The sequence below is a fragment of the Microcebus murinus genome, chromosome 15, assembly GCF_040939455.1.
Source record: "Microcebus murinus isolate Inina chromosome 15, M.murinus_Inina_mat1.0, whole genome shotgun sequence".
NCBI lineage: Eukaryota > Metazoa > Chordata > Mammalia > Primates > Cheirogaleidae > Microcebus > Microcebus murinus.
In genome coordinates, this window is record NC_134118.1 from 75,092,787 (window position 1) to 75,105,683 (window position 12,897).

The 12,897-nt window shown below is 45.1% G+C and overlaps 2 protein-coding genes across 8 annotated transcripts in view; one reads left to right on the top strand and one right to left on the bottom strand.

The window, feature by feature from the left end:
- Nucleotides 1–12,897, top strand: part of CBR4 (carbonyl reductase 4) — a 95,505-nt gene that overhangs the window by 38,733 nt on the left and 43,875 nt on the right. The gene's annotated exons all lie outside the window — the stretch shown is intronic.
- PALLD (palladin, cytoskeletal associated protein) overlaps nucleotides 1–12,897 on the bottom strand; it is a 203,976-nt gene that overhangs the window by 2,634 nt on the left and 188,445 nt on the right. For both annotated transcript variants that reach the window (XM_076010738.1, XM_076010739.1), the window contains 5 exons: nucleotides 12,513–12,607; nucleotides 10,337–10,469; nucleotides 3,788–3,995; nucleotides 773–938; nucleotides 111–244 (listed from right to left, as the gene is read on the bottom strand). In XM_076010738.1, coding sequence (XP_075866853.1) covers nucleotides 111–244; nucleotides 773–938; nucleotides 3,788–3,995; nucleotides 10,337–10,469; nucleotides 12,513–12,607 — 736 coding nt within the window. The remainder of the gene's footprint in view (nucleotides 1–110; nucleotides 245–772; nucleotides 939–3,787; nucleotides 3,996–10,336; nucleotides 10,470–12,512; nucleotides 12,608–12,897) is intronic.

The window sequence follows — 12,897 nt, forward strand, 5'->3', positions numbered from 1 at the left end:
CCATAGTCATTTACAAGATCACGTAAGAGTAACACGATATGCTGTCCGGATGTCTCAATTTTCAGAATTTAACGAGTAAACGTAGCGAGGCGGGACGGAGGGGCACTCACTATAGACGTCCAGCCTGGCCGTGCAGGACACGATCCCGGCTTCGTTCTTGGCAGACACAGTGTACCACCCGGCGTCGTCCCGTGTGGCCCCCTGGATGAGCAGGCAGACGTAGCCGTGGTTGTCCTGGTGCATGCTAGGGAAAAGGATAAAGTCATTAGGGTTCTAGATTTTTAAAAAGTGGCTTTGGACACGAAGCATCATTTTTAATCAGATCATTAGAAACAGAATTGTGCAAGCGGCAGATAGTAGGGTCAGACTTAATTCGGTGGAGGCCGCGGTGCCATTAAAGTTAACGGGGGAAGAGCCGGCGCCAGGAGACCGAATCAATCTGCGCACTTAACCCCTGGTTGGAGGCCTGCCTTTGCAAAGCCCACAGAGCAGCCCATCACCGGGAAAGCAGATGAATCCGCCCTTTCTTCCAGATAGATACAAGGATAAACTCTTAAAAACACATTCCCACGAGATGCAGTCAGAGTGTGCTTCATCACACAGCGTTATAGCTCCCTTCTAAAGCTTAGTCCTAAGTTAGGGTAAAGAGTGACCTTTGTCTTCGGCATCATCAGTAACGTGGCAGATGCACGAGTCGTGTGGACGTATGTCGCCACGTGCCGTCAGGACGACGGAGCAGGTAGGGTCGGGCCGCGCCCCTGTGCAGTCTTACCTCACCCGGTCGGTGCTGTGCGTGAGCGACTCGTTCTCCTTCTTCCAGAATATCTGGGGGGGCGGCACCGCGGCCACGCGGCACTCCAGCCGCACCGGGTACCCGTCGGCCACGCCTGTGTTCTGCAGCTTCTCAAGGAACACGGGCGGTTTGTGTGCTTCTTTAGCTGAGAAAACATGAGACAGGTCACCTATCCGCCATCTACAAAAGGAGCGCTGTAAGAAACTCAAGGCCTTTACAAGTATCGCCTGAGCAGACCTTTCATTTTATAATACCGTTTTCCACTTCAGGCGGTGAGATGCCAGTCCCCCCTCCAGATTATTCCTTTGCCAAGAAAAGGGTTATGGGCTTCCTTCCACTCCTTTAACTTCCTCAATTAATTCAGGGCTGAGAGGCCGGCGCAGCCATCTGCTGCCCAGACGCCTGTCTGCCGGCCGAGGGAGGTGACGGCTTGGCAGCTATCCTGTCACCAGCCCTCACGGCCCTTGCCAGCCACCGCCACCCAGCGGTGTCGAGAGAGGCGCGTAGTTCTTGGAATTTGGTCCACTTCGGGTCCCTCAGTGCCGTCTGCAGGTCTGCTATGAAGGCGCGGGCGTTGTGTCACTCCCGGCTTAAGGGAGACATGCCGTACATAGGGTTCCAGGGGAAAAAGAGAGGTGGCATCTTCATCTTAATCTGGCAGCTTTGAGCAGCTACCCATAAACTAGGGATATGCACCCTATAAATCACAAATTCCACTTTGTATTTTGAGGGAAGCTATGAAACAGACAGCTTTATTGCTTAGTCTGAAAAAAAAGCAGAATAGAAACACTCTGAATATCACCATCCAGTGGGGATTTTTTTCTTGGATCACTGGTGGAAACCATTTCAGAGAAAGAACAAGGTTTCTTTTCTTCGCAACTACCCACAATCAGTTTCTTTCGCCGGCGTCGTCCCCTCCTGTGGAGTGACAGGCACGCGCAGCCCAGCAGCGGGGTCAGAGCCCCCCCCAGCCCCCCAGGGCGAAAACCCGGCCTGGAGCTTCCACACGCCCCACTCCGACGCCCGGGGCGGAGGTGGAAGCTGGTGTCTCACTGGATCTGACGTGCTCACGCAACCCGCGCTGTCTCAGGGCAGCGGGACAGACGCTCGCCTCGGATTCTTCCTGGGTCCCAGTTTTGAGAGGACAGGAAACGTGTAAAACAAGCCTTGACGGCACACAGCGACCGGTAAGAGTCACGTCTGCTGCCGCCCCGGAGCTGCGCCGCGTGGGCACCGGCTGTGTGTGGGGGCGCCGCACGTCTGTTATTTGGTCCTCGGAAACACCCTGCCAGGCGTCACGCCCCCCATTTTACAGGTGGGGAAACCGAGACGCAGAGATGTGTTGTGTGTGTGCCAGAGCTCACGCAGCTGGTAAAGCAGACGAGAGCTGGGACCGGAACCGAGATCAGACACCAAAGACCGTGCACCCAGGTACTGTGTGCTGTCGCCTTCTGACAGGTGCTAACCGGGGCAGATGAGACGCCTGTCTCTTGGACCCTCAGGTCTCAGTCCAGAAGGGCAGACAGGATCAAGAGGCACATTGAACAGGAGAAAAAAAAGGACACTTATAGTTTGAGGTTAGACCGCAGAGGTCCCCAAGCTTTTTGGCACCAGGGACCAGTGTCGTGGAAGACAGTTTTCCCACAGACCAGGGGTCGGAGGGGAGCAGAGCTCAAGTGGTGATAAGTCGCCCATTTCCTAACCGTTTGGGGACTGCAGGGTTAGAGGAATAAATGAAATCAGTCGTAGCGTGGAGGAATATACTTTGTACAAAACTTAAATGCATGGCTATCATGTAGTGCCACAGCCCGCACATTTACCACACTTTAGTGGGGAAACATCTTATTGCTATGACTAGAATCACCATCCAAGACTTCAGCAAGGACCTGTGTTTTGTTCTTCTTGCTACTCTACTTCTTGAAAAAGCTCAGGGGCGCACAGTGGGTTTGGAAGAGCACTGGGAGTTGAGGGCCGTTTTGAGTCTGACCCTTGGCTCGCTGTGTGGGACCAAGATCGCTCCGGTCACGTCACAGGGCCGTGGGCAGAGAGACGCGGTGCGTAAGACGTAAGTGTGAAGGGGTGTGCTTTCTTAAAAGAGATTAGATAATCAGAATCTTCACTTAGGCCTAACTCCTAAGAAAGATATAAAAACCTTTGCATGAATGTATTTTCCTTTTAGGCTTCTCAAAGGGTAAGACTTCACATAACGTTTTTACAAAATTTACCTATGGTATAAGCAATTAAAAAAGCAAATACGGCCAGGTGAGGTGGCTCACGCCTGTAATCCTAGCACTCTGGGAGGCCGAGGCGGGTGGATTGCTTGAGGTCAGGAGTTCGAAACCAGCCTGGGCAAGAGCGAGACCCTGTCTCTACTATAAATAGAAATTAATTGGCCAACTAATATACATAGAAAAAATTAGCTGGGCATGGTGGCGCATGCCTGTAGTCCCAACTACTCGGGAGGCTGAGGCAGCAGGATCGCTTGAGCCCAGGAGTTTGAGGTTGCTGTGAGCCAGGCTGACACCACGGCACTCACTCTAGCCTGGGCAACAAAGTGAGACTCTGTCTCAAAAGAAAAAAAAAAACAAAAACAAAAACAAATACAAGCTTAATTCGACTATGACATTGAGAATAGATGATAATATTGTTTAAAAGTTCTGAATTTTAACATCATTGCACAGTTTGTTAAAAACTAGGAATATACTATAACTTAGTGCACGAGCAAAGTCTGGTTCCTGGAATCCGTGCTGCTGTTACCCTTTCCCTGTGTAACACTGGGGGCGGTTTGTGGCAAAACAGAAAGATTGAATGATAATGGCTGCACCGAACCATGAAAAATTAACATTTCTGATTTGCTAGGCCTTATAACGTGTCCTCACTGGCTATTTTGATGATACAATTTTTCAGCAGGTCAATTTATTGTCCACATTTGTTAATGCAGAATTAGTTTAAGTTTGTTCTGGCAGAGAGAAATGATTGACAGGGTGAGCCTACCAGCAACCACCAGCTCCAGGCTGAACGCGTTCTGTCCTGCTCGGTTGGTGGCGATGCACGTATAGATGCCGGCGTCCCGCGACGTGACTGGCTCTATGATCAGGGAGTGCACCCCGTTCTCTCGCACAAGCATCCTGTGAGCGCTGTCGGGGCGCACGGGCCTTCCGTCCAGCTGCCAGCTTAGATCTGGGGCTGGCAACCCGCTGACCTATACCAGAAGGGAAACGCGTGTAAATGTTTCTGGCATTGTAACAGAGTGCAGTCACTGTAGCTAAGAAACCAGCCTCAACTCCTCCTTTGGCAGTATGAGAGATGGCTTTTAGTGTCAACTCATGTTTCTCTTTGCTTAAAACTTTCCAGTGGCCTCCTGAGCCCGCATGGGCTCGCTTCTGAACATTTTTTACTGAGCCAACCTGGAGACAAGCGAAACGGGGGATTAAGAAAGTTTCTGTCACCTTACCCAGGGCTGTACAGATCCCTGGGATGTCGTTGGCACCGGGCTTCGAGCTTTTTGAAAAGATATCAAACAACAACAACAAGAAACCCTTAGCTGGCATTTGTACGCAGTGCTATAAAGCTCCTCGTCAAGAAGCGGTCCTGGCTGTGGAGACGTTAGCTAATGCACCTGTCAGCACATGGGGCTGTTACTATTTCACAAGCTCGAAACTGAGTCAACGAGACCAATGCAGAATTACCCAGAGAGCACTCTCAGCAAATCAGCATCACAAAGGAAACGCCGTAAAACCGTGAGACCTGGACAGCAGTGTTGACTGGAGATCCGAGAGAAGCACATGCAATTGCTAGTGACATGTCATGCTGCAGAGGGCCAGGATGGTCGCCATCTGCCACCGTCACCACCACTGCTTTGCCCTGGGTTTCTGGTGGAGGAACGCACTGCTAAGGAGGCCTTTTCACCCTGCCCCAACTGTACTACTGGGAAGTCATACACCACGACATCAGTGCGACTGTGAAACAATTCTCTGAAGAACCAGCTTTACCAAAATCAGCCAGAGAACTCACAAATTCCATTCCTGCCATTTGTGTGGTACTCATTTGTACCACCTACGGGAGATGGCCTCCCACCACGCAGGCACAAATGTCTAGAGCATTTAAAGAAAAAAATTAGACTCGGATTACTGGTTAAAGGATGGAGAGATTTTGGAAACACACAGCATCGCTGGGCAGCGTGGCCCTGAGAGGCTCGGGCTAGCATGCCACCGTCCCCTGCTCTCCATGGACACCGCCCGCCCTGTCTGGAGGTCACCAGGAGAGGTGTGGATGGTCACAAGCTGTGTGCTGAGGCTCACTGAGGTTTTTCCCAAGGAAAAGAATCGCACGATTTCAGAGTACATCCATGCTTAGTCAGTTATTGGGGTTTTTGACATTTAATGACTTGCTAGAAAAAGCTGTAAAAGCAAAAGACATCTTCAGGTGATTGGTGTGTGTCCTGCATATGTCTGAGTAAAAGTGCTGTTTAGGACAAGGTGCCACCCGGTGCTGGGCACGCAGGGTGGGAGGGCACACACTGTCACACTTCTAAGTCCCCCTTCGTTTTGCTACTCAAATACACGCTTTTGCTAATAGAGAATTGCTTTTACAAAGAGATAATCTCTACCTATAGAAATGTATCATGAAAACACCCATTTTACACAGCAATTTTGTATCCATTTAAACTAACATTTTATCAGTAAAGCGCTATTGTTTAGATAAACAAAAAAAAAAGAGGGAGTGGACACCCCTGGGAGCTCCTGGCCCTCCTCAGGTTTGGGAGTGAAGCGGCGCTGCGCGTTCTCGCTTCCCTAGGGCGGGTCCCGACGCTGAGGAAGCCCGGCCTGCGTGGCAGGGGGGACGCCCGAGGCCCGGGGTACACACAGACCCCGATTCCGGCAGACTGTTCAGTGGGCAGACTCGCGCGCATCAGGGCAAAGGGCGAGCCGTGTGGTTCTGCCCCTCGCCTAGCGCCAGCCCTCCCGGCTGCGGAAGGCAGGGAAGCGCGGCCTGAGGAACCAAAGTCACCGTGTGAACAGACCCACCCGAGCGCTCAGTGCGCGGGGAACCCGGCCGAGAGGAGCGCACCTGTTACCAGGGCGTGGGGGTGAGTGTTTCCCCTAAGACTCAGCAGCGGGGCGCGGATACTCAGTAGGCCTAGGAATGCACGTCAGGGAGGAGTGGGCTTTTTGGAGGAAAAGCAAGCTGTTGATTTAGTATTCGGTTTGTTTTCAAGATTTTTTCCCCCTGTCAAAGCTAAATACTGACAATTTTTTTTTTTCTGAGGTAGGTATCACTCCATCTGTTCATGTGGCAAAAATTTTTCACATTTTCTCTGTCTAGGTCAGATCATCATGGTGAAATCCACAAGCAGAGATTACTTTTTGTTTCCAATTTTGTTTCTTTGTTTGTTTGTTTTTAAAGACAGGGTTTTGCTTTGTTATCCAGACTGGAGCGAAGTGGTGTCATCCTAGCTCACTGCAGCCTCAGACTCCTGGGCTCAGCGATCCTCCTGCTTCAGCCTCCCATGTAGCTGGGACTGCAGATGCATGCCACCACGCCCGGCTAATTTTTCTGTTTTTTGTATAGACGGGGTCTCGATCTTGCTCAGGCTGGTCTCAGACTCCTGAGCTCAAGTGATCCTCCTGCCTCGGCCTCCCAAAGTGCTGGGATTATGGGCATGGGCCACTGTACCTGGCCTCCAATATTCTTTTAATGGTAGGGATTTGAGGACAGTTATGTCCTTGTATGGTGAAATAAAGTACCATTATTTCCTAACTATGACTAATAATAGAGATAAGAGTATGGGGAATCTATAAAATCATTCAGACCCACCCTCTTGTCATTTCTTTCATATTTTAAAATCTCAGACTTTATGTAATTTTGCCCCTATACACAGGTCAGCGTACATTTCCAAAAACAGACTTTTCTTCTTATATAATCAGAGTTCCATTTTTATACATAAAATTAATAATCCCTTAGTATCATATAATCTGTCTGAAACAAAACTTCCTGTTGATTAAAAAATGTCATTGTACAAGTGGTCTATGTGAATTTAAAATACTTGTATTTTAATAAAATAAAATTATATTTATACATTGTATACAACATATTTAGCAATATGTATACACTGTGGAATGACTAAATTGAGCTAATTAACATGTGATGAAAACACTTAAAATCTACTGTAAGCAATTTTCAAGTATACCATACACTGCCATTAACTGTAGTCACCATGGCGAACAGCAGATCTGTTGAACTTCCTGCTGTCTAACTGAAAATTTGTGTCCCTTGACAAACACCCCACCTCCTCCTCTCCCCCTGCAGTCCCTGCTGAGCACGGTGGCTCTACGCTCCGCTTCTGTAAGTGAGTGCATGTGGTGCCTGCTGTTCTGTGCCTGGCTCATTTCACCTAACATGACGACCTCTAAGTTCGTCCACACTGTCACAGGTGACAGAACTTCCTTCTTTTTTAAGGCTGACTAGTATTCCACCCTGTATATATGCCACATATTTATCCTTTCATCTGGTGACAGATGTTTAGCTTTGTTCCACCCCTTGGCTATTATGAGCAGTGCTGCAGTGAACATGGTGGTGCAGACATCCCTGTGACACACAGGCTTCGTTTTCTTCGGCTACACAGCAGCAGTGTGGATTCTTAATTATAGACTGAAAATGAAGGAAACGCACACACACAAATATATACACGTGGAAATTCAATTTGTGTACCTACACTGTAAAAATATTTATGCTGAGAAAAATATTTTTTGTTACATTCATTCTTTTTATACATTTTTACCAGCCCAGCTTTAAAAAAATCTTTTTTAAATTTCAGCATATTACAGAGGTACAGATGTTTAGGTTACACACATACTGCCTTTGCCCCACCCGAGTCAGGGCTTCAAGTGTGTCCCCCAGACGGTGCGCACCACACCCATTAGGTGTGAATATATCCCCTCCCTCCCCATCTGCCCGACATCCGATCAGCGTCACTACTATATGTGCACTTAACCTTTTGCACTTGGATGTCGAGTGTGACTTGACACGGTTAGCATGGTAGCAGCTCGTATGTTGAGCCACACTCGACACGTAGTTTCACCGCGGGGGGAAGGGGGATTTTTGTCTATTTTTCCAGTATCTTTTCTTGTTTTCATTAGCATGAAAGGACAAGTAAAATGTAAATGCAGAGATGGTACACTAACTTCCAGGGGTAGGTTATCATCCACTACCTTAGAGCAACATTTAGATGGAAAGCTCCATGTAATTACACCCCACCCTAACAAAAAACACCAAGATCGTGTTGTTTGTTCTAACAGAAAAATCAAAGGAGGAAGAAGAGAGACGATTTATATTTTCGAAACATGTGAATGTAAACCAGGTCTTCATGTGGGTGAATGTTTCAAAAATTTGAAATATAAAAAAAATCCAAATAAATAAGTTTGTATGAAAAGAAACTCCAGTTTTTTATTCTACTGCCGCACTTTGTAACATCTGGGGTATTTAAAAAGTTAAATCCTGAGTAGAATAAAGGAATCGAGAAAAAAGCAAGTGAGTGCAAAGGGTTAAGTGTTAATCAGTTAATACTGATTTGATGGTGAGTAAAGTACATGTGGTGCTTGTGTTTTTCATTCTTGTGATACTTCACTTAGTAGAATGGGTTCCAGCTCTATCCAGGAAAATACAAGAGGTGCTAGATCACCATTGGTTTTTTTTTTGTGGCTGAATAGTACTCCATGGTATACATAGACCACATTTTATTAATCCACTCATGGATTGAGGGGCACTTGGATTGTTTCCACATCTGTTCAATTGTGAATTGTGCTGCTATAAACATTTGAGTGCTTTTTTATAGAATGTCTTTTGTTCCTTTAGGTAGATGCCTAGTAATGGGATTGCTGGATCAAATAGTATTCTCCTTGTAGCTCTTTGAGGTATCTCCATATTGCTCTCCACAGAGGTTGAACTAGTTTGCAGTCCCACCAGCAGTGTATGAATGTTTCTATCTCTTTGCATCCACACCAACATTTATTGTTTTGGGACTTTTTGATAAAGGCCATTCTCACTGGAGATAAGTGATATCTCATTGTGGTTTTGATTTGCATGATTAGAGATGTTGAGCATTTTTCATGTTTTTTGGCCATTAGTTTATCTTCTTTTGAAAAGTTTATCTTCTGTCTATGCATGTCCTTTGCCCACTTTTGGATAGGGTTGTTTGATTTTTTTCTTGCCGATTTTCCTGAGTTCTGTATAGATTCTGGTTATCAGCCCTTTATCAGATGTGTAACATGTGAATATTTTCTCCCATTCTTTAGGTTGTCTGTTTGCTTTTGTGATAGTTTCCTTGGCTGTGCAGAAGCTTTTTAATTTGATCAGATCCCATTTATTTATTTTTGTTGTTGCTGTGCTTGCCTTTGGGGTCTTCTTCATAAATTCTTTGCCTAGGCCAATGTCTAGAAGAGTTTTTCCAACATTTTCTTCTAGAATTCTTATAGTTTCACGCCTTAGGTTTAAGTCTGTTAACTACTGTGAGTTGATTCTTGTGAGAGGTGAAAGGTGTGGATGTTGTTTCAGTCTTCTACATGTGGCTATCCAGTTTTCCCAGCACCATTTACTGAATGAGGATTCTTTTTCCCAGTGTATGTTTTTGTCTACTTTGTCAAAGATTAGATGGCTAAACAAGTATGGTTTTATATCTGGGTTCTCAGGTCTGTTCTACTGCTCAATGTCCCTGTTCTTGTGCCAGTACCATGCTGTTTTAGTCACTATAGCCTTGCAGTATAGCTTGAAGTCTGGCCCAGCTTACTTTTTGAAAACACAAAATAGTGTCCAAGTAAGTCCCTTAAGCAGCTTGTATTAGCATTCTGCAATCCCAGAGAGAACCAGCAGAGGGAGCCCAAATAATTTTTAAAAACCTTATCCATATTTTAGAGCTAAACTTTGAAGTTTATAGTATTTAATTAGTGAGGAAAAAAACCAACAAATTTCAGAGCGATGGTTCGCAAACATTTTTGTCTTCAACCTCCTTTGAGAAATGGATTAAAGTCATATTATACAATTTTGTATGTATTCTAAATTCTAATAATTTCAGCATTCACATACCTAATGAAGCCTGCCAAGGACCTGGGTTAAGAAGCCAGCAGGAAAACAGGTGGAAGAAGGATGTCACTGTAGCTTCTCTTAGAATTAGAAAATGAGTGGAATAAAAGAGTAGATATATGGGTACAAAACTTGTATGAAAAAGAAGGAAGATCAACTAATAATTAGTACATACAGCAGATTCATCACATTTATTACTTCAACAAAATGTGAAACTTACAGGGATAAATAAAACCCCCTGGTGACTTTCTGGAGTATGGTGTACAGGGTTCTGAGTGAAGAACATATTTGATATAAATTTAAAAGTAAAAAAGTATATAAATACCTGGTATGCTTCACTCATTTTTTCTCCTCTTAAGCTGGAATCATTTTATACCTTATATAATTTCCCCAAAAGGAACTACAGAGAAATGGCAGTGAGGGGAGAAGGGAGGCAACAGATGTGCAGCAGTAAGAAGCGCTTACTTTGCAATCCATTCTGCAGAGTCTTCCTTCCTGAACAGTCAGATCTCCAGGTGCCTGCAAGAAGTGAGGTCTGAAAAATCGCTCTTGAATCGGTTCATTTTCGTCTCCACTGTCCCTTGATCTAGAACGAGGCCTTGAAACAAGACAGATAGATAGTTAAAGAAATAGCGGTAGATAGTATTTATTTCCAGACTTTAGTCATCTGTTTTCTTAAAATACACAGGGTAATAATGTGATTTCCTTATCCTATCCCTATCTCCAAGATTGACACACACAAAAAATCAGAAAAGCAAAATCTTGTTTAATTTGGAAATTTACCATGAATTTAATATTCTGCTAATTGCAGGCTAGTATAAATCACAAAAGGGGAAATGGGGAAGAAATGAGGTACTATATTTTAACATTTTTTCCCTAAATATTTTTAAAGTTTTATGAAAAGTAGCAACAGCTGTTGCTCATTTATTACCAAATCCTTTTCAACAGAAATTACTGTAACTTTCCACTGTGATTTTTAAATTTGTAGGAAATTAAAAGTTCTTATTATTCTATAAAAATTTAATATATTTTTAATCAAAATTCCTTTCATATTAACTAGGAAAACAAATTACATTCTTAGGCAAGTTTTCTTTTCCATTAGTTATCCATATGGCAAAAGGCATTATTGTTTTCTTTAACAAATAAGATAGTGCAAGTCCAGATTTTGTGCATCTCTCTCACTTTTAAGTATGTTGGCAGAGGAACCTTTAAGAGGAATACGATTTAAAGTAATTGCATGGAACACTGAAGAAAAGAACAACATATCGAGGACAAATTCTGTCAATAATCACCAGAAGATACGTTTAAAAATATTTACCAGAAAAAGCAAGGGTGGAACAAATGAAATGTTAATATACTAGGCTAATAATTATCAGCTTTTTAATACAGTTTACTCTTCTCCAAGTACTGGAATCACTTTATACCTTATATAATTTCCCCAAAAGGAACTACAGAGAAATGGCAGTGAGGGGAGAAGGGAGGCAACAGATGTGCAGGCAGTAAGAAGCGCCCTGCTTCTTACTAATTTATGAGGAAAGTGCTCTCTAGGACCCAGTGACCCGTGGAAACGCTTAAATGTATTGAAGACCACAAGGAAAGCAATACAGAACAATGCAAGACAATGGACCCAGTACTAAGTGTGTTGTATTGTGGCCATAGACACGTGCCTAGGGTCGTGTGGACAGATAGGGCCACAGGAAGGTTGGAATTAGATCTCCACCTGCTCAGGTGCCAGGACTGTCTTCCAAACGCTGGACAGAGGTCTCTGTGGATCCAGCCACATGAGAAGGTGTAGACACACCCCTTGTCTGATGCTTGTTCGGCTTCCCTCCTCGCCCTCTGTGAGCCTGTGTGTTGTCTTCACCAAAGGTGTTTTGTATCTACAGCCCACAACTTACAGCTGGGACTACTTGGGGATACTCTGTAAAATATCTAGGAACCCAGGCTGACAGGCTGGTTGACTTATCCATATATATGTATTTTTTTTTAAGTGCAAATACATTACTAAGAAGTAGTATCTTTTCTCAGTCTCTGCCAACCATTATTCGGTCTGCATCGATGTCAGACTCAGGGCTACTAGGAATGGGAAGCACACTCTATTGTGAGCAGGTATCTGGGCACTGATGACAAGTCTTACAGGACTTGTGGTCTGATGGTCTTATGTTTTGAACTCAGTGACTGAAAAATGAACATTTAACAAACTAGCTGATTTTAAGAAATCTAGTGGCAATAGCTTATAATGGTCAACCCGCACGGCTGTTGGTTAAAGAAGTTTGGTTTTGAACATTTGTGTACCATTCACTCATATTTTCATGTTAATATACCATTTAATGGTACTGAGTCTTTATTTCTTCGTATATAAAATGTGCCCTGTCTATCAGACTAACGATGGCACATATTGGAATGGGCCGAGCACATATTAGCCAACATGTGTTCCCGCTCCCTTTCTGCATACCAAAGGAGCATAATGGTCACAGAGCCGCCCGCTGTAAGTTTGTATTCACGTTCAATCTCCCAACTGTGGTCACTTTTATGGTCACACTGATTCTGATCGTACTGAATTTATAGTGATTGATAGATAAAATAAGAATAAAATAAACAAAATGTTAGAGACCCCTCTGGGAAAGCACGTGTGACATACCTTCTGCCGTGAGGATGGCCCGAGGGGGAGCGGGGGCTGCGGCCTCTCTGGTTGACGGCCTGCACCATCAGCCGCCCCGTGCAGCTGGCGCGGCCCTGCGGAGACAGCAGGAGGGAATGATCTGCCGTGCAAGCTGCTGGCCGCCCTGCACCGCCTGCCCACTGTCCTGTTCTCCACAGGCACACCTCGTTAAAAACCAGCCCGCCGCTTTAGGGATGACACCAACCAAGTTCCTCAGTAAACTCCACAACGTAACAGACTCAGGCCACAGGGTCCCTTTCTGAACCGTTAAGTAAGCTCTGCTGCTTCATCTAGGATGACACTTAAAATGACAAGCCCTCTGAGTGACCGTAACCTGCTAAGCTCCCGGCGGCACATGCAGTCG